Raw genomic sequence first — 25635 nt, forward strand, 5'->3', positions numbered from 1 at the left:
TTTGGCTCTGCTTTTGACAAAAAAGAAACAGTGGAATTGTCCTCTTCCCAACCTTTTCCTCCAGCACTCCCTGGCCCCTGACACTAGGCTCCTCAGGCTTTTCTCTGTAGGGCAAGATACTCACTCAGGCTCCTTCTACTTCCTCACCCACTCTCAAGCCTGTCGCTACCCCCCAGCCCCCAGCCAGGTTGGTGGTAGGGCGGGCCTGTGAGGCAGATGGCTGGGGTATTTATAACCTGGGAGCACTTCTTGGGAAAAGTGACTAAGATGCTAAGAGCATATTTATAGCTGGGTTCTGACGTAAGTGTCACTGGGGAGGTAGGGGCAGGCCATGCACAGCAGCAAGAGGGTAAGAAGAGCTGGAAATTGGGGGCACCTGACAGAGAGGGCAGGGGAGGAATGGGGTTGGTGATTCCTGCAGTCACTTCTGGATGCTCCCTTGACTCAGGCTCACCCACAGGTTAGCCCTCGGAGACAGCGCCATAGGCAGAAACCTCGGCTTTGCAGTTCTAGGGTCCAGACCCCAGGGGGTAGAGAGAGCTGTCACTCACAAGTTTGACCAACAGAGAGGGTGCTGGCAGCTGGGGAGAGCCCTGGACAGAGGGATTTGAATATGACTCAAGATCTAGGGAGAAAGGCAGGGTGGAGAGAGGGTCTAAAAGTCTCATTGGCCCCCTCCCCACCACAGGTGCTGTAGCGTGGCACCCTTCACTGCCCTCCATTGCCACATGTCAGTGATGAGGTCCAAAACGGAACTAAAGGTAACACTGATGTGGTCCTGATAACAGCCTCAGCTTTCCGGCAGCGGCAAGCGGAGAGAGCTGAGGCACCAGCTTCTCATTCTTCTGGCATAGAGGCAGGGTCCCCAGAGGGAGAGGTGGGGAAGCAAGCCCTCTGAATTTCTCCACATCCCAGAGCAGCCCCTTCCCTGGGAAGCTGGTCAGCACTAAGCCCTCTGCTGTCCAGCGGCTCAGCACTGCCACATGGTGGACACTGGTGGTACTGAGTCCCGGCCCCCAAAGCGCCACCTCTCTTCCCCTAGTGCCAGAATCTAGCAGGCTATCTTGAGAGCCCCCAATGGCTGAATAGCCGGGAGATTAACAAACTGGAATAGGGGCCCATTTCCCAAAATGCACTCACTTCCTCCCAGCTTCTTGAAGAAACTGGGGCATAAGGAGAAAGGCTGATGACATGAGGCCTTGGTTCTCCCATTTAAAGGCAGTGAGGAGTGTAATAAGGAAGGCTGGGGTTGGGACTCAGGTTGCTATACTGGCCATGTTTTGTTCTTAAAAGCCCATAAATCTTCCATGTCCCACCACCATTAACTGAGGCTGGCACCACTCCTAGGATACCCCAAATCTAGGCAGCTCTTGGAGTCCCCTGAAAGAGAACCAGTGTCTGGGACAGGCCCTTCCAAGTCTCATGCCCTTCTGCCATCCTTGATGGACTCTGCCCTGATGTAATATTGCATCACCACCTCCCCCACCTCTCCAGGTTTCCCCAGACATCACAGTGACATGCCATCCCCCGCCCAGGCTCCAGCCCTCGTCCACGTTGTGCTCCGGTCCAACTGGACTCTGGGCAGCCAGCACAGGCAAGGTCAGGAGGTAACTTCTGTGCCCCATGACACTGCCACCTTGGCCTGGGCAAGAGGACTCCATTCCTACCGCCAGCCCCCCGGCCTCTCACCCCTGTCCCAGCCCCATTGCTAGAAATAAAAAGAACCAAGCTCTCCTTCTAGCCCAGAAAAATAACCACTGGGACTCCCAGCTGCCTCATGGAAACTGCTGCAACAGTGGAGGCCAGCAGCTAGACAGACTGGAGGTATGGGGGGAAGTGACCTTCCCACCTTGCTCACATGGAGCTCCCTCCCCCGAGCCCCAGACCTTGGGGATTGAGCCTGTGAAATCCTCCTCCTTCTTGCATCATACGTGTCCACATCGCCCCCCACCCCCCCACCCCTACCTCAAGCTCCGTGACCAGGGCCAGATGGTGAAACCTGAGCTCCAGGGGGGAACCTCCACCCACGGCAGGGGCCTGATGGGCAGCACAGCTGGCCAATCCTGGGGCTCAGAGGGTAGGTCTGCCTGCTGACCACTAGGTGAGGGAGCCCTAGGCTGCTGGCTCCAGAGAGGCCCCGGTCGGTAGCCAGACATGAGCTGTGAGGGTCAAACTGGCAGACTGCACTGAACATCGCTACCCATTGGACCATCCACTGTCCGCCTTCCTGAGTTCCAGGCAACAGAAGATAGGTGGCTCTACCCTTGGCCAAGGGTAGGTGTGGCACTGGTGGCTGCAGCCGCCGTGCCCTCCTCATTGGCCTCCACGCAGCCAGACTCAACAGGAGGAGCAACAGCCCTCCGAGGCCCCAGACCTGACCCTGGGCCATTCACCAGGACCATGGGACTCCTCAAGGTCCAGCTCCAGCTGGTGCTGCTGTGGGCACTGGTGTGGGCACAGGTGGCAGGGTCTGCGTGTCCCTCCTGTGGGGGCCCCACACTGGCACCCCAAGCAGAGCGAGCTCTGGTCCTCAAGCTGGCCAAGCAGCAAATCCTTGAGGGACTACAGCTGACCAGTCGTCCCCGGCTGACTCATCCTCCACCCAAGGCGGTGCTCACCAGAGCCCTCCGGAGACTGCAGCGGGGAAGAGTGGTTCCAGCGAATGGGGAGCAGGTCATCAGCTTTGCTGTCCTCACAGGTGGGTGAGGGAGAGACAGGCAGAGAGCTGACAGGGCAGGGAGGCAGAAAGGGAGCTTGACAATGATAGCAGGAGCAGAGGGAGCCGGGTCTGGAAGGAAGAGGAGGAATTGGAGCCGGACTAGCCTCTAAGTCCCTGCTTCTTCCGAAGGTGGGAGCTGGCGAGAGCAGAGGGCAGGGCTCTTGGGAGTCTCAGGGGACAGCATCATCTCCGCTCACATTCTCCAATCCCTTCATCTTTCTGGCAGACTCCTCCACCGCCACCTGCAGCTCCACACTCACCTTCCACCTGTCCACTCCTCGGTCCCACCACCTGTATCATGCTCGCCTCTGGCTGCAAGTGCTCCCCACCCTTCCCGGCCCTCTTTCCTTGAGGATTTTCCGATGGGGGGGCAGGAGGAGAGGCCGAGGGTCCCGCGTCTTTCTGGCTGAGCACCAGTTGACAACCCCGGGCTGGCACGCCCTAACTCTGCCCTCTAGCGGCTTGAAGCGTGAGGAGTCTGGTGTCTTGAAACTCCGACTGGACTGCAGTCCCCTAGAAGGCAACCGCACTGTCACCCCACAGCTCCTGGACACAGCAGGAGAGCAGCGGCCCTTCCTGGAACTTAAGACCCGGCCCAAATTGCCTGGAGCAGGCCGGGCCAGGAGGAGGACCCCCAGCTGTGAGCCCGCGACCCCCTTATGCTGTCGGCGAGACCATTATGTAGACTTCCAGGAGCTGGGATGGCGGGATTGGATCCTGCAACCCGAGGGGTACCGGCTGAATTACTGCAGTGGCCAGTGTCCCCCCCACCTGGCTGGCAGCCCTGGCATTGCCGCCTCCTTCCATTCCGCTGTCTTCAGTCTCCTCAAGGCTAACAACCCTTGGCCCTTGGGTACTTCTTGCTGTGTCCCTACTGCCCGAAGGCCTCTCTCTCTCCTCTACCTTGACCGTGATGGCAACGTGGTCAAGACAGATGTGCCGGATATGGTGGTAGAGGCCTGTGGCTGCAGCTAGCAAGAGGACCTGGGGGTCTGGAGTGAAGAGATCAACCTAGGGGTCCCCAGACAGAGGGCCTCCGTGGCTGGAGGCATCAGGTTCCTGACCCACACCTCCACCCCATGGGTCATCTGGCAATATGACTGGATTGACCCCTCTGAGACCCAAATGGGCACTTTTGTGTCCAGTCTCTGGCCCATTTCAGGCTGGTTGATATGTGGGGGAGATGGGGAAAGTGTGTCCTGTAAAGAAGTCTATCCAGAAAGCGTGAGTTCCTACCTTAAACTGTCCAAGAAGATGGGAGGGAGTGTGGGAAGGAGAGGGCATAGAAAAATCACTTAGTCTCTCCAGAGAAGAGAAAGTCCTCAAGTAAGGGAAGGAAGGAGCAATCAAGAGCCCAGCAACCTTGGGATGGGGGAGACAGTCTGGCCAAGGGTAAGGGCTGTGGAAGTGCTAGAAGGGAGGCTCAACAGGGACCTGGGCGAGGGGCTAAGGGGAGGGGAGGTGTTTAGGAAAGCCCCAGAAATGGGAGTTCAGAGAGAGCGGTGCTAAGCCTGAAAAGTTTTCTGGTTTTTCTCTGGGGCAGGACCCATTGGGGAGGCAAAGTTTATACTTTCCTAATAAAAATGAAGAAAAAAATGTCAAGTGTGAATCATGAAGGGCTGGGATGGTGGTCCAAAACAACAGTTCTCAGAGTGTGGCCTGGGAACTCCCAGGAAGTCCCTGAGACCCCTTCACATGGTCAAAACTATTTTCACAATAAAACTAAGATGGTACTTGCCTTTTCATTTTCAACATCTCAGTAGTCTAGAGTGGAGTTTTCCAGAAGCTATAGGACATGTGATTACATCATCTTTCTGACATCTTTGTTAATGGGATGTGTGCTTGTGTATTCTTGGGTTACAACTTTTTTTTTTTTCAGTTTTAATGTCTAGCATGGTAAGTTGATACAAACATAAACAAAATCTCAATAATTTTTAAGAGTGTAAAGGGATATTGAAAGCAAACTGAGAATCGCTGATCTAGAGTCTTGGATGGAGAGGAGAAAGCAGTGTACTCTGAAAGAACTCCACTGGAAGGAACATTGCATGGTCCCTCCTCCAATCATCATTGATCTTGCCTGACCCTTTGGGTTTAACTGGTGTCTGGGTCAAAGTCATGTGGGGGAGGGAGGTTAAAATAGGGCTCCTTATCTGTCCTCCCACAGTTACTACATATATTTGTCAGGCCTCAGACCTCTCCCTAGTTTCACCTTTCCCCTTGACCCTCAGACTGAAGAGTTAACTAATTGACCCTCCAGACCCAAGGAGGGGTGGTTCCTGGAAGCAGAACTAAGATGTGGGAGGGCTATCTGAGGGCTGATGGAAGAGGCTCCTTCCCCCAACCCATGTCTTCTCCCCTTTCTCCTAAAGAAAAGTCAGAGAGACTAAAATAGCTGCCCCTTCCCCTGCATCCAGTAACCATGGCAACACAAGTCCTAAAGAAAGGGCAATCCCCTGTCAGACACCACCACTCTGCAGTAGGAGCCTCTGCCAGGGTACCCCTCCGTTTCTTTGGGCTTATATAACCCCTCCGTGGGCTCCCAGGTGGGCTTTGGTTGGGGGATCTAAGCTTTCCCCATTCTCTTCTGCCTCCAGACTCGGAGAAGGTGTCATGTGCTCGAAGGACCAGCAGAGGGAGCAGGCAGCTTTGCTGAGCAGCAAGAGTGCAGGCAGCGTAGAGGTGCAGAGGTGGCCCCAGCCTCCAGAACTTCGAGGTGAAGAAAAGCAGGAGTTCTCGGGGAACAGAGCTTCCGTCTCAGAGTTCCTTAGTAATTGTGTGAACACAAACCCTGCCCTACACCCAGTGCCGCAGCCGTTACTCCTCCCTTTTATACTGCCTGGACCCCTTACCTTCCGCCCAGGGGTCCCAACCCAACTCTGTCCCAATCTTGTTTCCATTCCAACTCTGTCCCAACCCCCTCATGTTCCATCCAAAGGGTGAGGCCGGCAGAAAAACTACAGGATTGTGGAATGCTCAGTTAGCACCAACTAAAGTCGACGACCCTACTTCCAATATTCTTTTTCCCGGGTGAATTTTTTGGTCATTCCCTCCGCCCCCCAATCTATTTCTCAATTTGTTTTTTCTGGCTGTGATTCAGGACCTCTTGGTGGGCAGCCGATCCAGGAATCCAGGCCGGGATTTACTACCCACTACCAGCAGCGTGTTCGGGGTGGGGGGGGGAGTAGGCAGTATAGGGTCCCTCAAGGGAGGGGGAGGATCCTGGGGGTCCTGGGGGTGCAATAAGCCCGGCACCCCCTCTCTTGCTTCCAGCTACCCCGCCTCATCCTCCAGAACGGCAAGAGGGAGGGACATAGAAGGGAGGTGAGGGGCGAACGGGAAGAGCGGCGGCGCGCCAGCGGCTAGAGCGAGAAAAACTTTTTGCAAAAGGGAAAAAAAAGTTTGTGCTTCTCACGGGTGGTCCCGGCTCGCGGCCCGGCGGGCTGGGCCGGCGGGAGGGCTGGGGGCCAGGTTGGGGGGGGGTGGGGGTGGCCCTGAGGCTGCGCTGCTGTAGCCCTGTCCGCCCCCCCTCCCCACCGCACACCCCCCAGCCCAGACTCCAGCTCTGGACCGTGCATCCCGAGCCCTGCGCCCAGACGGAGGTGAGAAGGGGGGCAGGCGGGGGACCACCTGGGAGCCGTGGGGGAAGGGACCTGAGGGGATGCTCTACTTGCGAGGGACTCTGCCCAGCCGAGGGGGGAGACCAGGGGCACAGAGGCAAAATAGAGGTGGGAGAGTCTGGGATACGATACTAGAAAGTTTGGAGAATTTTTTCAGATGTGTCTCCCTTTCTCTTTTTTTCCTTCTGACAGTCTGTGTGTCTCTGTCTCAGACAACTGTGGATCTCTTTGTCTGTCTCCGCCTCTCCCATATATTAGAAACATCTCATTTTAATGAGGTTGGGATGAAGAAGTTGGGAGGACTGTTGGCTGGAGGTCTGCGTGGTAGAGAGCGAACCCCAGGTGTGACTATGAGCGCTGGGCAGGAGGACTTCAGTGTTTCTGAAAGGAGGGAACAGCTCTGGAGAGAGTCCTAGATGGGGTGTGTGAGGCGACAGGACCACTGGGGGGCGGCTGGGCTTGAACCTCTGACCTGTCTTGTGACAGATGTGTTTGCTGGTGCATGTGTTTTGAGGGAAAGGAATTGTCTTCTGGGGTCGGAAGGGGACTGGGGCAGTCAGTCTCTAGTTTAGGCCCAAGAAAGATTCTCCAAGGAGCGTGGACTCCTGGGTCCCAAGGGCTGCAGGCAGGGTGCTAAGGAGGAACTGAGGAGACCTTGTCTTGACCCTCTGACCTCAGGACCACCAGGGCAGCCGAGGGCAACCAGCAGGAGACCCCTACTGGGACTGGGCGGGACCACTGGCCGCTGCCTGACTGTGCATCCCCGTTGGCCCCCCTCCCAAACGGGAGCTGGGGACTGAGGCCCCTCCTCTGGCTCAGACCACCCTGCCTGCCCTTGGTCCCCGCTCTGAAGCCTCTTTCAGGCCCTGTGACCCCGAAACAATCCGCCCTGGGCACCTAGCTTTGGGGACAGGATTAGGGAAAGGGAATCCCATAGACTGGGGACTGAAGGTTTTAGGGCGCTGGAGAACTGGGGTCTTCATAGGATAGGTCCTTATGGTCCAGTAGAGGGAGAAGGCCGGGCAATTTCCCAGGGGGAACTTGTAAGGGCCAGCACAAGGTTGGTTTTTCCTTGGAGGCGGGGTCGAGATACCCTCCCCCCCATTATCTCCCAGGCATTCCCTACCAGGGAGTATAGACCCCGCCCTTGACGTCACTAGGGGGTTCCCGGGGGTCTGGAGGGGTTAACCCTTAGGAAGCCAGCGGGGATACCCGGGAACCTAAGGTGTCCTGGCCCCTCCCCTCCCCAGACACACCTTAATTTATTTACCCTAGTCACTTTCTCTCCGTATAATTTCTGGATTCTTCTTTTCCACCCACCAAGGGGACTCCTATTCTCTAACAGTACCCCCCCCACCCCACCCCGCCCCGCCACGGGCGCCGATGCCAGCTCTCTGGATACACTGAGGGGAGGAGGGAAGAATGTGTCCCGCCTCTCAATCCAAACCCCTCCACCTCCACTCCGCCGCTGCTCGTTCGACTAGGCTCCCGGGGCGGGCGGGGGAAGCGGAGCTGTCTGCAGCCAGAGCCTGCGGCGGCGACTTGGGTGGGCCGAGGAGGCACGGGGGCGGGGAAGGCGGGACCGGGAGAAGGGGGCGGGGCCGACTCCTGGGAGTTGGGGAGCGGGGGTGCTAGGGGGGACTCTGGAAAACTGGGAGACACAGATGATTCAGGGCTCCAGCAAGGGAACCCTAGAGCTTTCTGCTCCATCCTGCGCTCTCCTCCACACCCCCAGAAAACCTTCATTTTCTGTAGCTGGAAAAAGCGAAATATTCCTTTCACCAGTGTAAAGGGGAGACGTGGGTGGGCTGTGGCACGCGTGGGTGAGGACGGATAGCGCCCCATTTCCATCTTGGTTCTCTTGTGGCTGGACATTGGGGCTGAAAGATGACTGGGTAGGCATGTTTGGGGAAGTCTCTTTAGATTTGGGGGGTCGTTTGCTAGCCCCCGCCTCCTTAGATGAGTCATAGAGGAAGGAGGCGGGAGAAGTGTCCCCCCATCCAGCTGCCAGCCAGCTGTGCCCCCCGCCCCCCCACCAACGTAATGCCAAGGTCGAGTTGGGAGGTCTTGGTTGCAGGACCCGTATCTCCGCTAGTAAAGGAGTTAGGAAGAGTACAGCCCAGGCTGCGGGGATCGGCTGGGTCCTGGGGTCCGGGTTCCGCTCCCCATCTTACCCCGCCCTCACCCTAAATCCCAGCATCCCGGGATCACCCACCGCGCCTGCCGGCCCGCTCCCGGTCGTTCTCCACCCTACCCCGCCCCACCCCACCCTCATTCCCGGGAGACCGGAAAACCCGGGGTGGAGCAAAATCTGGAGCCTGAGGAGAAAAGTGGACAGCGGCACCCTCTTCTTCCTCACTACCTCTCTCCTCTCTAACGGATGATGACTTGTGTGTGAGTGCGCCCACGAATGTGTGTGTTTATTCTCCCAAAGCTTTTCCTCATAGTTCCTTTTCTGTTGCTCCAAAACAAACCAAAAGAGTTAGGTCAGCGCCCAGATTGAAACCACCCCTGAGTAACACCAGCTTCCATCCTTTGCACCAGCAGACCTGGGAGGGTCTCCTCAGAAACTTGCTCCCCTTCCACACAGAGTTTTCTGCCTTACAGAGCAAAGGGCAGATCATCTAGGCTCCCTCCTGGCCCTGTGAGCCTGTCTGGGCTGTGGCGAGGGCTCCCTCTGCTGGACACTGGAGAGGTTGTAGACCGGCTGTCCACGAGCAACAGATGAAGGAAAGGGAGAGGGGCTCAGGCTGATCAGCCAGCCCAGAGCTTGAGGTCAGTCACTCCTCCTCCTGAGCTCCCCCATCCCATCCCTGAAGGCTGGCCCCATGGTCAGAAGAAACAGGACCCATGGTATAAAAAGCACTTGAAGCTCCTAGTCACAATTTTAGTCCACAACACTCCCCCAACACACACACACTCACACACACACTCCATCCAGGCAGAGCTCCTCCCTAGTTCCTAAAAAGATCTCCAAGACTGCCTCTGTCTCTATGGGACTTCTCTCCGTAATCTCCCCTAGCTGAGCGATGCTTGTTTCAACTTGATTTTCCATGGCAGATGTCTTGGAGGTAATCTGCCCATGGTTCTGGGCCTGAGTGACTTATCTGACCTTCCATATTTCCCTCCTGCCTTTGTAACCTGCAGGTCTCCCTTCCCCTCCTGCAGTGACCCACACACACTCCTCTGAGACACCATGTTCAACTCGATGACCCCACCACCAGTCAGTAGCTATGGCGAGCCCTGTTGTCTCCGGCCCCTCCCCAGTCAGGGGGCCCCCGGCATGGGGACAGAAGGTCAGTACATACACCAGTCCCTGGACCTTGACTACTGGCAGATCTCTCACCCAGCCCCAGGGGTCCCTCTTCTATCCCATTCCAGTTTCCATATACAAAAAGATTTGCGGTCCCATGCCATATGGGATTGGGCCTTACTTGGGCTTTCAAGATGGACTGCATGTGTCCTTCATTCCCATGCCCCATTCCAGCTGTATCTCTTTCCTAGGACTGCCAGGTCTGCCCTTCTGTCATCAGGCCACCCTCATGCCCGGCCCCCACAGTTATGGGCCAGCCAGAGAAGCCAACAGCTGCACGGAGGGTGAGGCCTCAGGCAACCTGTCTTTCCTTTCTGCCCCTTTGGGATTTGTCCTGAGGAAGAAAGTTGGAGGGTAGGGGATCTACCTTGGAAAAGGAAATGCCTAGAGATGGGATTCAGGAGTCAGAGCATGATCAGAAGGTCACAGATGAGGTCAACAGGGCAGTGTCTAGTGTTATTTCTTTTTGCTGAGAGTCAGTCCTCATGGGTTGGATGCATAAGGGGCCTACTCCTTTACCGTATCTACCTCCCCTGTTTCCTGCCCCAGTGCCACTGTTTCCTCCTCCCCGGAGTGCAGTCAAATTGACCAAGAAGCGGGCACTCTCCATCTCACCTCTGTCGGACACCAGCCTGGACCTGCAGACAGTTATCCGCACCTCACCCAGCTCCCTCGTGGCCTTCATCAACTCACGCTGTGCATCTCCGGGGGGTTCCTATGGTCACCTCTCCATCGGCACCATGAGGTGCAGACAGCCTCGAGCTAAGAGGCCCCTAAGACCCTGCCAAATCCCATTAGAAGCCTCAAAGCCCTCCAAACCACCTGATCTTTGAATCCTTATTGTTTCAAAGTGTGGAAGTCCTCCTCTATACTTCCCCTGGGCTGCCTCCACTGTTTCCCATACTGTCTTCCAGAAACCTTCCAAAGAGCCCAGGAACTCCTGAGGCTTTCTGAGATGACAGTCCTACATAATTGCCTCTCCTCCTCCACAGCCCATCTCTGGGATTCTCACCCCAGATGAACCACCAGAAAGGGACCTCACCTTCTTTTGGGGTCCAGCCCTGTGGTCCCCATGACCCCACGCAGAGTGGGATGATGCCGCATCCTCAGTCCCGGGGACCCCTCCCAACGTGCCAGGTAAGAATCACCTGATTTCCCTCAGTTCAGGGTAGATGGGTGGTGGGCTTTTTTTTTTTTAGAGGAAAGGCAAAGGAAGAATAGAGAACGTAAAAGTTTTCAGTGCCAGAAAAATAAAGGAGTATGGCTGCCGGGGGTTGGCTCCTTGAGGTTCAGTCAGTCTCTTCCAAGTGAGACCCCACCTTTCGCTCACCCCATTCACCAGTGCAGTCTAAGGAGGAAGTCAAACTCAGGGGTTGCAGCTGCTAGGGTGGGACACTCAGGGCTGGAAGACTTGGCTGGGGTCCCTTTTCCTCCTCCCACTTCTACCTTCATCATCCTCACCTTCCTTTGGGAAAGCTGAAGTCTGAGCTGGGTGTGCTGGTTAACAAGTGCCCGGAGGAGCCCTTGGAAGGTGATATGTCCAGTCCCAACTCCTCGAGCACACAGGTAATGGGGAGGGGGAGCTTTACCTCTGGAACCTGAGCGAAACAAAAGCTGTCACCAGGTGACCCTAGGGTTTTCTCTCCTACCCTAGGATCCACTGCTGGGGATGCTGGATGGGCGGGAGGACCTAGAGAGAGAAGAGAAACCTGAGCCTGACTCTGTGTATGAGACTGACTGTCGCTGGGATGGCTGCAGTCAGGAATTCGACTCCCAGGAGCAACTGGTGCATGTGAGCCCTGGGGGGTAACAGGAATGCTTGCTGGAGCCTGTAGGACATTCTGGGTGGGACATGGTGGAGTCAGGCTAAGGGCAGGGGGTCAAAGATGGGATACCCAGTGGGTAGGCAGAAACTCAAGAGGAGCTGTAGCTTTGTTTAGAAACGTGGAGGAATGGAGATGTGGGCTCTGATCTTCTTCCTGCCTTTTCTTTCCCCATGACAAGAAGTCATGGAGGGATATGGTGGGGTGGGGAGGTCAAGAGAAGGTCTGTTCTGGATCTCAGGGGTATAGGGAACCTCGGAGAGCCTCTGCATCTTCTCCCTCAGCACATCAACAGTGAGCACATCCATGGAGAGCGGAAGGAGTTCGTGTGCCATTGGGGGGGCTGCTCCAGGGAGCTGAGGCCCTTCAAAGCCCAGTACATGCTGGTGGTGCACATGCGCAGACACACGGGCGAGAAGCCACATAAGTGCACGGTGAGGCACCCCCTCCCCAAGCTCAGGGGCCCTTCCTAAATCAAGGCTCCCCACAAAGGCAGGGGCCAATCTGACTTTTGCCATCACAGGTCTCTTCCTCCACAAACAAACATTTAAAAATTGTGTTGTATTGACTGCATTGGTATAAAGATGAACATATTGACGTTACGTTAGAACACTTTCTTGGACCTAAAAGCTAATTCCCCCCCTCTTTTTTTTTTAAAGAAATTAAAACATTTTTGTGGGCACCAGACAGTACAGTGGACCTAGGCACTGTGCTCGCAACTTGGCTTAATGGAGAAGCCCTGGACTGAGGACACCCACTCCCAGGATGACCCCATTTTAACACAGTCTAGGCTCCCCAGGCAGGGAGATGTGCTCTGACTTGATCCAGAGTGCTCGCTGCCTCATCTCCACATCCCTGCAGGCAGAGTGCCTCCAGCTACTTCTGTCCCCTCAGCTCTTGCCTACCCTTGTCCCTGAATTTTGGGAATTCTATAGTCCCAGCACTCTCCCATCTCCCCCCTCCTCCCCTGCACTGCATAGCATGTGGGATCTTAGTGTCCTAACCAGGGATTGAACTCAAGTTCCCTACATCAGAAGCACAGCGTCTTAGTCACTGGACCACCAGGGAAGTCCCACGCTTGAGTTATATTCTCTGACGTATGTCCCTTTTGAGATTCAGGGTTCCGCTAATCTCCATGTCCTTCTGTCTGAGAGCCATCCTTTGACCCCATATCTCCTAGTTTGAGGGGTGCCGGAAGTCATACTCACGCCTGGAAAATCTGAAGACGCACCTGCGGTCACACACTGGTGAGAAGCCATACATGTGTGAGCATGAGGGCTGCAGTAAAGCCTTCAGCAATGCCAGTGACCGAGCCAAGCACCAGAATCGGACCCATTCCAATGAGGTGAATAGCCCACTCAAGAGACCCTCCTCCCCACTTAAAGAAGCCACCTACTGGGGAGCTTCCCCCATAAGAAATCCCTTAGCCCAGCACCCACTTCACATAGGTGAGTTCCCCTCTACCCGTATAATTCACCTGGAGAAGGTCTTTCTGAAACCAAGAATTTCCACTTACTATCCCTCCCCCACCTCTAACCAGTCAAAGGGCTAAGCTAAAATAGACCCATTCTAACTAGGGTACCTTCAACCCCTGAATTTATGAGGCCTTACAGCCCTGGGTTCATCCCCTCCCCTTTCCCAGGCCTATCCATTTTCCTAATCTTCCCCTTGATCTTTTCATCCTTAACTCCAAGGGCCCTACTCTCCTTCCTTCCATGGGTGCCATGCCTTCCTTCCTGAGTCCCCTTGTCTTCACTTAACACTACCACTTTTTCCCATTTCTTCTGCATTGTCCTGATTTGACTCTTGCCTGCTATCTTCACTCTCCACTCAACAGAAGCCCTACGTGTGTAAACTCCCTGGCTGCACCAAACGCTACACAGATCCCAGCTCGCTCAGGAAACATGTCAAGACAGTACACGGTCCTGATGCCCACGTGACCAAGCGGCATCGAGGAGACGGCCCCCTGCCCCGGGCACCGGCTCTTTCCTCAGTGGAACCCAAGAGGGAGCGGGACGGAGGCCCCATTAGGGAGGAGAGCAGACTGACTGTGCCGGAGGGTGCCATGGTGAGGCAACACCCTGCCTCCATACCCCTGCCTGCCCCGCCAACATCTTTCTAGCCCCTTCCAACTGGTCCATCTCCTTCTATGCTCATCTCTCTTCTGTGGCTGGTCCCCAGTCCCTTATCCGAGTGTTGCTCCTTAGGCTACCTCAAATCTAGGGATTTTACTGTAATTCATTAGTGCCTGGGTCCAACAAGCTCATATAGAAATTAGTGTATTATTTTAGGCCTTCTACCAGTATAATTTCAGGTATGCCTCAAAACAACTTCATGAGAAGGGAACTTACTCTTGTCATTTTCAGATGAAGAAACTTAGAGAAATTGTCCAAGGTCATAGAGCACAAATTGGACTTGAGGTAGTCTAGGTTCTTTTCATCAGCAACTTTCCCCTAGTTCACCTGTGTCTTTCACTTGATCAGCCCTCTCTACACCTGTAAGCAGTCACTGGGACACAGGCTCTAGTCACTCACCAAGTTCAAGGAGTTGTGGGGAAGGAGGACGGGCGCCTCCTTCAGCCCTCCTCTTCCCCACAGAAGCCACAGCCGAGTCCTGGGGCCCAGTCGTCCTGCAGCAGTGACCACTCCCCAGCAGGCAGCGCGGCCAATACAGACAGCGGTGTGGAAATGACTGGAAATGCAGGGGGCAGCACGGAGGACCTGTCCAGCTTGGATGAGGGGCCTTGCCTTGCGGGAACCGGGCTGTCTACTCTTCGCCGCCTTGAGAACCTCAGGCTGGACCAGCTACATCAGTTCCGGCCGATGGGGCCCCGGGGCCTCAAACTGCCCAGCTTGACCCACACTGGTGAGTGATGGGTGTGGGGCGTGGTTGCAGGGCTGAGATCTGGCCCTTCTCTGAGACTGGAAGAAGACTTCACCTTTCAGGGCTGCTGTACAATTAGAAAAAGGTCCCCTTTCCTCAAGATACTTTTCTTCCATCTATCAGAAAATTGTTCTTTTGAATGCTATCTTCTTTGATTGTGCAGTGTACAATCTGTAGGACTGTTCACAGCAACCCTGAATCTCTGGTGACTGAGAAGCAGAAAGGGAATGAGAGAAGGAGGGGAGAGAACTGAGTGGCTAGAGTTAAGGAGCCTTCCCTGGAATTCTAGGACAAGGCTTCCCCTTGGGGGAGGCAGGGTGAAATTCAGAGGGCTCCCTGGCCAGCCTGTCTTTTCTTGCAGGCACTCCTGGCTCTCGCCGTCTGGGCGCCCCAGTATCTCTTGACCGCCGCAGCAGCAGCTCCAGCAGTGTCAGTTCAGCCTATACTGTCAGCCGCCGCTCCTCCCTTGCCTCCCCTTTCCCCCCTGGTTCCCCACCAGAGAACGGGGCATCCTCTCTGCCTGGCCTCACGCCTGCCCAGCACTACCTGCTCCGGGCCAGATATGCTTCAGCCAGGGGAGGTGGTACCCCACCCACTGCAGCACCCAGCCTGGATCGGACGGGGGCTCTTCCTGCACCTCCCTGGAGAAGCCGAGCTGAGTATCCAGGATACAACCCCAATGTAGGGGTCACCCGGAGAGCCAGTGACCCAGCCCGATCTGTTGACCGCCCTGCCCCAGCCAGAGTCCAGAGGTTCAAGAGTTTGGGCTGTGTCCACAACACCCCCACAGTGGTAGGAGGAGGACAGAACTTCGATCCCCAACTCCCAACCTCTGTCTACTCACCACAGCCCCCCAGCATCACTGAGAATGTCTCCATGGATACCAGAGGGCTACGCGAGGAGCCAGAGGTTGGGACCTCCATGATGGGCAGTGGTCTGAACCCCTATATGGACTTCCCACCTGCTGATACTCTGGGATATGGAGGGCCTGAGGCGGCAGCAGCTGAGCCTTATGGAGCTAGAGGGCCCGGCTCCCTGCCTCTTGGGCCTGGTCCACCCACCAACTATGGCCCCAACCCCTGTCCCCAGCAGGTTCCCTATTCTGAACCAACCCCAGAAACATGGAGTGAGTTCCCTTCCCACTCTGGGCTCTACTCAGGCCCCAAGGCTCCAGCTGGAGCCTACAGCCAGTGTCCTCGTCTTGAACATTATGGACAAGTGCAAGTGAAGCCAGAACAGGGGTGCCCCGTGGGTTCTGACGCCACAGGACTGGCACCCTGCCTCAATGCCCACCCCAATGAGGGGCCTCCCCGCTCACAGCCTCTGTTCTCCCACTACCCACAGCCTCCCCCTCCCCAGTATCCCCAGTCAGGTTCCTACACCCAGCCACCTCCTGATTATCTGCCTTCAGAAGCCAGGCCCAGCCTGGATTTCGAGTCCCCCACTCATTCTACAGGACACCTCAAGGCGCAGCTTGTGTGTAATTATGTTCAGTCTCAACAGGAGCTGCTGTGGGACAGTGGAGGCAGGGGAGACCCTCCAGTCCAAGAACCTCTCTATCAGAGTCCCAAGTTTCTGGGGGGTTCCCAGGTCAGCCCAAGCCCTGCCAAGGCCCCAGTGGCCACATATGGACCTGGCTTTGCACCTAATATGCCCAATCACAAGCCAGGCTCCTATCCTACCCCTTCATGCCATGAAAATTTTGCAGTAGGGGCCAACAAAGCTTCCCATAGGGCAGCAGCACCACCCCGACTTCTACCCCCACTACCGGCTTGCTATGGGCCCCTCAAGGCAGGGGGCACCAACCCCAGCTGTGGCCATCCTGAGGTGGGCAGGCTGGGAGGGGGCCCCGCCTTGTACCCTCCTCCTGAAGGGCAGGTGTGTAACCCTCTGGACTCTCTTGATCTCGACAACACGCAGCTGGACTTTGTGGCTATTCTGGATGAGGCCCAGGGGCTGAGTCCTCCCCCTTCTCACAATCAGAGGGACAGCTCTGAACACACCCCACCTCCCTCTGGGACCCCTAACATGGCCGTGGGCAACATGAGTGTGTTACTAGGATCTCTGCCTGGGGAGACACAGTTCCTCAATTCTAGTGCTTAAAGAGTGGGGGACCACACATCCACATTTCCTGAGGGGTTTCCATCCCCACCAGGAAGTCCGGAGGAGGAGCCATAGCCCCCTGGGATGCCCCAGGGATGGGAGGGGTGGGCTGGGGCTGTACACAGTCTAAATATATTTGGGGAGGAATTTTATAATGACACTGTTTCCTGATAATAAAGGAACTGCATCAGAAAGAGCCCTGCTTTATAATGTGAGTATCTGGGGGAGGGGTAACGGCCAGGAACTAGAGAAGCAGGGGCTAGTCCAGCCACCTTCCTCTTTAGAGAAGTTTCCTCATCCTATCCCAGGCCCTCAGCTCAGACTCACAAAGGTGGAGACGGCTATCTGGGAGACACAGGATTTAAAGGGATGTCCTCAAAACAGAACACCCCCCACCCTCGCCCCCACCAAAGGCTACCCAACAGAGATCACTGGAAATACGTTTTCTCTTCTTTGCCCCAGTCAGGGAAAGACTCTGGTGAAGTTGGTGAGCATCAGCTGGACGACCTGCCCAGGGTAGAGGACATGGGCCACTGGATCCGATGTCTCCTGCTCCGGCCGAAATAGGGTTGGTCCAAACACAATTCCCAGGTTGTGGGGGGTCATGCGGTTCTTGTCTGAGTGTGCTATCACCCTGTGGGTAAAAGCCAAGAGACGGGGCCATAGTATAGCAGCTTTGCCACTTCAAATAAATCTAACCCATCAAAGGTTTGAGGACGAATCCACTTTGGGGCCCTTCCATGTGGTAGTTGAAGAAAACCAAGGAAAGAGCCACCAGGGGGACAGAGCTGAGATCAGTGGAGAAACCTTCAGGATTCAACCTTCATGACGCAACCTAGGATATACCCGCCTCTTCCTGACTTCAGAGACTGCCCCTAGAGTCCTCTCTGCTCAACATTTGGGAGGTTTTCATTCAAATGCCTATCCTCTCTCAGAGGTCACTGCCCAGCTCTGCCAAATAAGTCATCCCCACTGTCCCAGTGAAAGACAAAGGCAGAAGGAAGTTTTCCTTCTTTTCCCCTTATTTCTCTCACAGCATCCCTGGACTTGTCTTGTTCCCTAGTTCCTCATTTGATGCTGATTGAGCAAAAAAGGTTTTGACCCTGGCAATATATCCTCTGCACAGAGTGCCTATTTCCTCAATGACCCACTAACCTTCGGTGTTTCCCTACCTTCTCCCCATCTGAACACAGGGTCCCGGCTGCAGGCCCCACCCCACCCTCCCCTGACATGAACAAAGATATTCAGTCTTCCTGACCTGCATAAATGCTCCAGGAGGTACCGCAGAGTGTCATGGTTGGGCTTTGGCATTGAGCTTATTAATTCTTGTATTTGAGAGAGGCACTGTTCTGATTCAGTGAGGGCTAGAGAGAAAGAGTGACAGGAAGGGCATGGGAGTGAGGTTAGGAAAGGTGTTAGGGCAGAGTGGGTAACCTCAGTATCCTTTCTGGTGCTTGGGGAAGACATCATTAATCGGTCATAGCTTTCTTTCTCACGGAGTCCAACTACAATCTTAGAATTCTTTTTAACTCAGCCCTCTAAACACTCACACACACACACACACACACACAACTGGAGTGGGCACATTAATTGAAAATTAATTTCCATCTCTGTATTCAGGCTGGGACAGAGGAGTGGAAGGGAACCTCTACTCTACTCTTCTATCACTCATGCTTCCCCCCTGCCCCGTATCAAGGCTCTTGCCCAAAGCTCCCATCCTTTACCAACGGCAGCACGAAAATCGGGCAGCAGTAGTGAGGGCACCAGAGGCTGGGGTAGCTCCCTAAGAAAAAGTTTCAGGGCTCCTGTGATCACATGAATGTCATCCCATTCAGCACTGTCCAAATCTAATCGGCCTTCTGGAAGGAGAAGGAGGTACAGAGGGGCTCAGGGCTCATGAAGGGTTAGAGGGACCCAGAGACTGAGAGATCAGGAGTTTAGGGAAAGATCCAGTGAAGGCAGACCATGGAGGACCTAGTGGGGTCCACAGTGGGGCAGAGATCGGGATGAGAACAACCCCCCACCCCAGGAGCAGGACATGGGGGAGCCCACAGGGAGCAGGGATGGTATGGAAGACTTTTAAAGGTTGAAGGGGCCTTCCATGGAAGTACCTTGTCCTGGCTGTTCTGGAAACATGTACCTCCCATCGGAAGTGATGGCCCGTTCTGCAACAAGTAAAAGAAATCAAGAGCTAAGACATATAGCTCCAGCCAGAAGACCTCCCCGGTTCTGCCAGCTCCCTCACTCAGACCTTTGGGTTCTAAGACATGAATTTCTTAGTACCACCACCTGCCCACAGCCTTCTCACCTCTGTCCACCAAGAAGCGAAGCTTCTGGACCACTGCCAAGTTCCCGCTCACCCGGTAAATGCCATCCACATCCAGACCTGGGAGATGAGGCAGGGAGCAGATAAAGATTCTTGATCTAAAATGTGTGCTGGTGAGGGTGGAGAGACAAAGGGCACACTAGGGTGGGGGAGGTGGGGCTTTGGCCGGTTAGAAGGGGGAGACTCTGGGAAAGTGACCTCTCTTGTCCACAGCAGCAACGCAGAGCCGCACAAAGCTGGGCACGGTGTCCCCCTCCCGCTGGCACAGTGACTCCAACTGGCAGCCGAACACCTGGTCTGGGGAGACACAGAATGAGGTGGGAAGCCAGTGATGGTGTCACCCATGGAGGCTCTTTCCAGCACAGGTCTTCACCCCAAAGTTGGGCTGGCTCTCCTGCCTGCCTGAGCAAGGAGGTACACCCCCTCCCTGCAACAATCAGCTGTAGGGAGCAAGCCAAGGGGGAAGTATTGGTCTCAGAAGACTGCTGATCTAGTTCTGGGAAGCTCTACCCTGAGCCTCGCTGAAGTTTTCTCATCCAGGACAAGCTGATGCCCAGATCCGGAATGTAAATAAAAGTGCTTGCAGAAACACTGAAGTAGGCACGAACGAAGGAGAAGGGTACCAGGCGGTCCAGCCCCCCTCACCTCGGAGCAGACCCCGCTCCTGCAGGGTTTGCAAGGGCGGTCTCTTGGCGATTAGCCGCTTTAGTTTATTCCGCACGCGGTTCTGCTCCGCTGTTTCGGGACACCGACCTGCAGCAGCAAGTGCAGCGTGAGGGCGGCGGCGGCGGCGGCTCGGAGGAGCGGGGTAAAAGCCCCCAGGCCCGCCCCTTACTGGAGCTCCGGCGGCCGCCGATCCTTAGCAGAGACTTGGACACTGGTTCCGACTCCTCTTCCTCGTCCTCCCCGGGGCTCAGCTCCTCCAGTTCCGCAGGTCCCGAGCCTGACAGACGCCCCTCCAGGGGGTTCTCTCGATCCTAGATCCGCACCGCAGTGTTAGTCGCTCAGTTGTGTCCGACTCTTTGCGACCCCATGGACTGTAACCCGCCAGGCTCCTCTGTCCTTGGGATTCTCCAGGCAAGAATACTGGAGTGGGTTGCCATGCCCTCCTCCAGGGGATCTTCCCGACCGAGGGATCGAACCCGGATCTCCTGCATTGCAGGCAGATTCTTCACCGTCTGTGCCACCAGGGAGGCCGCACCGCAAGATGGGCCGAATCAGAGTTGGGAAGAGAACCAGGAGAGAGAGACATCTGCACCGCCGACCCGGCTGCTGGGGTCCCCTACCTCCCAGGCCTACCCTCCACCAGGAGGCCACTGTGTCCCTCATCCATGACCCCTGCATCCTACAGTTCCTCCTCCACTCCTTCTGCCCGCCCACTCCCACCCCTCTCACCAGGCGTTCGATGACCGCCCGCAGCGCGCTGTGCCAGGCTCGCAGCTCAGCCTCCTGGTCAGACTGAAGCAGGAATTCGTGGCCCGGGACCGTGCGGATCTGAGGGGCCCGCGGGGAAAAGCAGGGGAGGGGGGGCGGTCAGCGGGAAGGAGCAAGAAAAGCAGGGAGGCCGAGCGGGAGACCCCCGAGTGGGAAATTAGGGGCGAGCCCTCGGGGCTGGTGCGCATTGGGTTGGGGGGACAGGGGAAATGAGAGGGCGGGCACTCACGTGCAGGACGTGGCGGCGGCTGGACAGGTGGCGGCCGTGGGCCAGGGCCGCCCCCCGCAGGTCCACGCTGCTCTCGGGCCGGCTACCCGCTGGTCCCTGGCAACGAGGGGGGAAACTGAGGCCAGGGCGCTGCTCGCCTCACTGCCTCCCTCACCCGGAGGCCTGCGAGGACTGGTGACCTTGCCAGCCCCACCTCCGCCCCCGCAGCTGGCCTAAGGTGAGTAGAAAGGGTGCCGGAACCCCTCCAGCTCCCCGCCCCCTGCGCCCCTCCCTCACACTCACCCAGGCAGTGGCGGGGGCGGTCGGCGGCGGTTCTCGGTAGAACACCAGGCTGTTACCCGCTAATACCACCCAAGAGGGGCCCCAGTTCTTCCTGCAGGGGCGGTGGTAATAGAGCAAAGGTCATTGAGAGTCACATAGAGGAGGGCCTCTCCCAACCCTCCGCGCTACCCGCGAACCCTCCAGCCGCAGCCCGGGCTGTGTTCCCAGTTCTCACCGGAGCTTGCGCCCGCCCTGGGCGATCTTGGTCATATTGAGCAGGCCCGACTTTTCCACCTCCTGGGAAGTGGCAGGAAGGGCCTCAATAAGTCACCCAGCGCCCCCACAGTCACCATGGCTCTCCCCCAGGGGATCTCCCAGGAGTGAGAACCTTTAAGGTTTGACCGGATGGGTGCTCGGTGAGAGAGTACCCAGAGATCACTCAGAAAGAGGAAGGCCTTTCTGCAGGAGCAAGAACTGGGGGCTGGGGCAGGGAGGATCTTGGCGTTCACAAGGAAAACAGAGACTTACGTGAGGGTCATCTAGGACCGTCGGCAGAGGCCGAGGGCACTGCAAAGATGAAGGCTTGCCAGGGTCCAGCTGGGAGGTGCGTCTACAGAGGTAGGGTGAACCCTGAGGGAGGGGATTGGAGAAACAGGTGGGGAAACCTTTAACTAAGGAGTCCCTGGCTGTAGGGGGAAGAGGGATGCGGATGTGGGTGTGAGGCAGGGGGTTGCTGGGGTAATGTCTCCAGTAAAGAGAATATCTCAAGTAAAAGAGAAAGTCGAAAAAGATGGCTTTTCCGAATGTGATCAGGAGGAGGAAGGGATCTCACCTGGGAGTCGAAAAGCTCTGATGTCTTGGGACCAGATTCTTCGTCCTTTGCCTGAGGCTGCAGGATACCATTGTCCCTATTCAACGTCTGTGTCCCCTCCATGGAGCTGGGGTTCTGGACAGAGGGAAAGGTAAAACTGCACCCATCGAAACGCCATCTCTGTTGGCTCTCAAAGCCCTTCTCACAATTTTTTGATTCTTCTGATCTTCTGAGAGTCCCAGTGAGAAAACATGCTACTTTGGGGATCAGGAGGGAAAAGGAGGAGACTCAAGGGACAAGGGACAAGCAGGAGGGAAGGTCTCACCGTCTCTCGGGTTCGAGTGTGGCGTGGGGGCTTCCAGGATTTACAGCCAGTCAGTGAATTTATGTAGAAGCAGCGTCCAGAGTTGGGGTCCAAGTGCTGCTCCCAGGCGTCCAGCCTCTGCAGTGGGGGGCACGAGGGGCTTGAGGGCGGGGACCGGGGACAGCGGCGAAGGTCCACCAGGTTGCAGTACACAGGGGCCTTTGACATGAGGGTCTGGGGTCTTGCCTGCAAGGAAAGGGGGAAGAAAGGTCGTTATTCTGCTGGGCCCCTCCCCAATCTCCTCTCTAACCACCCCCTCCTCTCTCCACCACCATATTCTCACCACCAGCTCCTGTCTGGGTTGACCCAGGTACTGAGGAGGAAACCCTAGTCCCCAGTGGTTGTTTTTTTTTTTTCTTTGACTCCCTCCCTCACAGACTTTGCTTTTCTCCTCACTTCCTGTTGCCAACTTCCCTCCTCCCCCACCCCACCCCCACCGGAGGACCTCAGGAAAGGGGAACAGGCTTTTCTCAAGTGGAGGGAGGGGCAGCGTCCCACCCTCATATCCTCCAGAGTATAAGGAGATGGAGAGGGGTCAGAGAGCCCTGCTAGCTAGCAAAGTATGAGAGAGGAGGGGCCATTTTTCACCCACTAGTAAGTAAGAGAGAGGTGAAGAGCCAAATCTTCAGGAAGATCAAAGGAGTTACATCTCTAGAAAAAGAAGTTACATCTCTAGAGGAAACTTGCTAGTAACCTGAGCTAGCATGACCGAACACAGCAAAAAAAAAAAAACAAAACAAAAAACCCTGCACTGGGCCAGGAGTCAGGAGGCTGAGACAAGGAGAGCAAAGCTGAGCAGGCCTTTCAGTCCCTCTATCATTTTGTAGTTTCCACATAGCCTCAGGATCTTTGCTACTTGCTGTCCCAGAGCTAGAATTCCATCTCTCATCTCGTTTATTTCAGGGCTGTTTCTTTCTCCTTATTCAGATTCAACTCTGTTATTTCCTCAGAGATGCCTCCCTAGACCAGTCATCCTTCACCACATTTAGCTTCTTGGTAGCAATGGCACCCCACTCCAGTACTCTTGCCTGGAAAATCCCATGGACAGAGGAGCCTGCTAGGCTGCAGTCCATGAGGTCGCTAGGAGTCGGACACGACTGAGTGACTTCACTTTCACTTTTCACTTTCATGTGTTGGAGAAGGAAATGGCAACCCACTCCAGTGTTCTTGCCTGGAGAATCCCAGGGACAGAGGAGCCTGGTGGGCTGCTGTCTCTGGGGTCGCACAGAGTCGGACACGACTGAAGCGACTTAGCAGCAGCAGCGCTTATTAGTTTCAAAGGCTTTCTTATTTATGTGTTCATCATCCCCATGGGAATCCCTGGAGGGCAGAGATTCTGTCTGTCCTGTTGGCCAATGTGCCTAGAACTGAGCCCAGCAGTGACAATTGCTCCAAAGAGGTGCTATGACTCACCACGTTGGCATCGGTCTTGGTCAGCAAGTTTTCCTGAGAAAGGGATCTTCCACTTGGTCCTTCCCGGAAGGGCTTCAGGAGGCTGGGCCTCAAGTTGGTAACACTGACACTTCTACACATTTTAGGGGGAAGGGGAGGAGGCTGCTCCGATGTAGCCTGGGCTCTGCCTGGGGGTTCCTGACACAGGTTCATTTCCTCCAGGGAGCCAGGAAGTAACTTTGGCCCTGGAAACAGAGAAATGGAAAGAGTTGGAGGCAGGGTCCCCCCAGGGTTCTTGGCTAGGTCCCCCATCCTGAGGGCTCACAGGAAAAGAGCAAGTGGAAAATTACATGAGATCTAGGAGGCTTGAGACTAGGAAGGAGGGGCAATGGGGACACCACGGAGGGGAGAAGGAGTAGGAGTCGAGGGTCAGCAGAAGCTTGGGGGAAGGAGATCTTTCCAATAATTCCCAGAAGCCAGGGAGGTAGGAAGGCGATGGGGGAGGACCTACTCACCATGAGTCCAGAGAGATTGGCTGGGGGTGATGGTCGTTGGGCTGTGGGAAGGGCTAGATTCCTCTATCATGTAGGCAGCTGGGACAAAGACGGGGCGAGAGGTGGATGGTGCTCCCAGGCGCCTTGCTAACCACCAGTCTGAGTTGGTCTTTCGAAGCAGTAGGAACCTGTCTCCTTCAGCCAAAGACACCTGCCGGCCATCTGCCCCAGTGTAAGTAAAGGCATAGAGAGCACAGAGCTGGGATCCCCTAGAAGGGCTTCGGGACCCCAGCCCCAAGTTTCCCCAGGTGCTTGGCCACCACCGGCCTGATAGCATTGTTGTCAATACCATCACCTATGGGAAAATGGGGTGATGGAGATCCAGAAAAAGACAGGACTGACTGCTTGCAGGCAGAGAGACATGGTTCTAAGAGCAGTTTGGGGCAGAAGATAAGAACAGAAACCCTGTCATGAGAGGAGAGGGTAAGGCAGAAGACCCAAATGGGGGTCAGTAAGAGGTTTTGGGGTCTGAGAAGTCCTGGGTGATGTGTCTAATGAGGAAGTACATAAGTAAGGTGAGAGAGGATGTGGTCAGCAGGGCTGCGAGACCAGCACGGCAGGAAGTCAGAGGAGGGGATCTAGTTGGGTGATTTTCCTCCAAGTACCTTCCGGGGCCCAACAGAAGATCTAGGGACAGGAGGAGCTGGCCCTGAATGGTGATGGGACTCTTGAGCTGAACACAGGAAGATGAAGAGAAAGAATCAGGTTTGAGATAGAACACAGGCAAAGAGTTAATGGATGACAAAGATACAAAAATTTGTGACTCTTTATTAAATTTACACAAGGACCAATATTTCCATTACTGATAGCCACAGACCTGAAGCTGTGTGCTTCCTGTCTGATTCAGAAAAACATCAAGACAGAGAAACAGAGAGCCAGAGAAATAGTAAGATCAAATTGGAGAGAAAGTGGTTAGGAGAAACACAGAGGGGTTCAGTTTGAGGAAAAGGTAAAATCAATTTAGGATGTATTTTGGGGACCTGAGAAACACTGATATGATCCTTGGTACGTAAGTCTCTTGGGTGGGACCCTACTTTAGTGTGTGGGTTCATTAATTCATGCTCTTAACAAGGGTTGGCTGACCACCTCCTGTGTGAAAAGAACAGCGTCAGCTACTGGAGATACGAGAAGGGAAGGAGAGAGACATAGCCCTTGCCCTCTCAAAGCTTAAAGACAGATATCAACTAATGACATAATAAATGTATTAATTACAATTGAATCAGGGACTATGGACAAATAGCACAGGATGCTTTGACAGCTTATGGGGGTGGATGAAGGATTAATGTCCGTTTCTCCCTGGTTGAAGATGGGAACTGACCCCCACTGTCTATTGCCAGAACTTTAAGCCCCAGAACTTAGTGCTTCCTCCTTACCTGATCATTCCTCTTCTCCCCTTCTCTCAGTTTCTCTCCTGCAAGTCACAGGCTTGCTCTCTGGCTTTGGAGACCTGGAATAGGGAGGGCCCCACCTTCTTGGTGACATCAGAGAGCCAGGTCTCCTCCCCTGACACCTGATCTGAGGCCTGGGTTGCCAATACTGGGATTCTGCCTTGGTGATCTTCTTCTTAGTTTGCTCCACTTTCAACATGTGGAGAACCTTGCCCCTCCACTCTCCCTTCCTACTTCCAAAATAGTGACCAAGGAAATGGCTACCCACTCCAGTATTCTTGCCTGGAGAATCCCATAGACAGAGGAGCCTGGAGGGCTACAGTCCATGGGGACACAGAGACTTGGACTGAGTGACTAACACTTTTTTTCTTATTCATTTATTCATTCATCTGGTGGTTGTTAAGTGCTCAAATCTCAT

At 55.3% G+C, this 25635-nt stretch overlaps 3 protein-coding genes across 8 annotated transcripts; 2 read left to right on the forward strand and 1 right to left on the reverse strand.

Annotated features, from left to right (window-relative positions):
* The first annotated feature begins 2026 nt into the window (after window positions 1–2026).
* INHBE (inhibin subunit beta E) lies at window positions 2027–4473 on the forward strand. The gene is made up of 2 exons (XM_027542333.1): window positions 2027–2698; window positions 2946–4473. Exons 1-2 carry the CDS (start codon window positions 2401–2403, stop codon window positions 3692–3694), a joined length of 1047 nt encoding a protein of 348 aa, XP_027398134.1. The 5' UTR covers window positions 2027–2400; the 3' UTR covers window positions 3695–4473.
* A 1450-nt stretch (window positions 4474–5923) lies between these two features.
* GLI1 (GLI family zinc finger 1) lies at window positions 5924–16652 on the forward strand. 4 transcript variants are annotated; one of them, XM_027542334.1, is made up of 13 exons: window positions 5924–6318; window positions 8944–9111; window positions 9484–9632; window positions 9841–9933; window positions 10199–10394; window positions 10642–10786; window positions 11126–11215; window positions 11304–11441; window positions 11757–11906; window positions 12653–12817; window positions 13310–13540; window positions 14070–14337; window positions 14717–16652. In XM_027542334.1, the coding sequence occupies exons 3-13, from the start codon at window positions 9533–9535 to the stop codon at window positions 16456–16458; spliced, it is 3318 nt and encodes a 1105-aa protein (XP_027398135.1). In that variant the 5' UTR covers window positions 5924–6318; window positions 8944–9111; window positions 9484–9532; the 3' UTR covers window positions 16459–16652. The 4 variants fall into 4 exon arrangements, with proteins under 4 accessions (XP_027398135.1, XP_027398139.1, XP_027398138.1 ...); XM_027542338.1 differs by having other exon boundaries at window positions 9505–9632; XM_027542337.1 differs by lacking the exon at window positions 8944–9111.
* A 150-nt stretch (window positions 16653–16802) lies between these two features.
* On the reverse strand, window positions 16803–25352 carry ARHGAP9 (Rho GTPase activating protein 9). Of its 3 annotated transcripts, XM_027542346.1 has the most exons (18): window positions 25203–25352; window positions 23791–23991; window positions 23297–23520; window positions 21845–22069; window positions 21541–21654; window positions 21237–21338; window positions 20944–21005; window positions 20730–20820; window positions 20448–20543; window positions 20180–20278; window positions 19620–19761; window positions 19430–19537; window positions 18983–19081; window positions 18767–18844; window positions 18570–18623; window positions 18183–18317; window positions 17717–17822; window positions 16803–17092 (listed from the first exon to the last, which is right to left on the reverse strand). In XM_027542346.1, the coding sequence occupies exons 2-18, from the start codon at window positions 23858–23860 to the stop codon at window positions 16921–16923; spliced, it is 1977 nt and encodes a 658-aa protein (XP_027398147.1). In that variant the 5' UTR covers window positions 23861–23991; window positions 25203–25352; the 3' UTR covers window positions 16803–16920. The 3 variants fall into 3 exon arrangements, with proteins under 3 accessions (XP_027398147.1, XP_027398146.1, XP_027398148.1); XM_027542345.1 differs by lacking the exon at window positions 25203–25352 and having other exon boundaries at window positions 23791–25154; XM_027542347.1 differs by lacking the exons at window positions 23297–23520; window positions 23791–23991; window positions 25203–25352 and adding an exon at window positions 22167–22250.
* Window positions 25353–25635: the final 283 nt, after the last annotated feature.

The sequence above is a fragment of the Bos indicus x Bos taurus genome, chromosome 5, assembly GCF_003369695.1.
Source record: "Bos indicus x Bos taurus breed Angus x Brahman F1 hybrid chromosome 5, Bos_hybrid_MaternalHap_v2.0, whole genome shotgun sequence".
Classification (NCBI taxonomy): domain Eukaryota; kingdom Metazoa; phylum Chordata; class Mammalia; order Artiodactyla; family Bovidae; genus Bos; species Bos indicus x Bos taurus.

Coding starts and splice junctions, on each gene's coding strand:
- INHBE (XM_027542333.1), top strand. CDS start 2,401: ATGGGACTCCTCAAGGTCCAGCTCCAGCTGGTGCTGCTGTGGGCACTG. Junction 2,699..2,945: donor CAGCTTTGCTGTCCTCACAG/GTGGGTGAGGGA, acceptor TCTTTCTGGCAG/ACTCCTCCACCGCCACCTGC.
- GLI1 (XM_027542334.1), top strand. CDS start 9,533: ATGTTCAACTCGATGACCCCACCACCAGTCAGTAGCTATGGCGAGCCC. Junction 10,395..10,641: donor CTCTCCATCGGCACCATGAG/GTGCAGACAGCC, acceptor CCTCCTCCACAG/CCCATCTCTGGGATTCTCAC. Junction 14,338..14,716: donor GCCCAGCTTGACCCACACTG/GTGAGTGATGGG, acceptor CTTTTCTTGCAG/GCACTCCTGGCTCTCGCCGT.
- ARHGAP9 (XM_027542345.1), bottom strand. CDS start 24,121: ATGGTATTGACAACAATGCTATCAGGCCGGTGGTGGCCAAGCACCTGG. Junction 19,762..20,179: donor GGGCGGTCATCGAACGCCTG/GTGAGAGGGGTG, acceptor GTGCGGATCTAG/GATCGAGAGAACCCCCTGGA. Junction 18,845..18,982: donor TGCTGCTGTGGACAAGAGAG/GTCACTTTCCCA, acceptor CTCATCTCCCAG/GTCTGGATGTGGATGGCATT.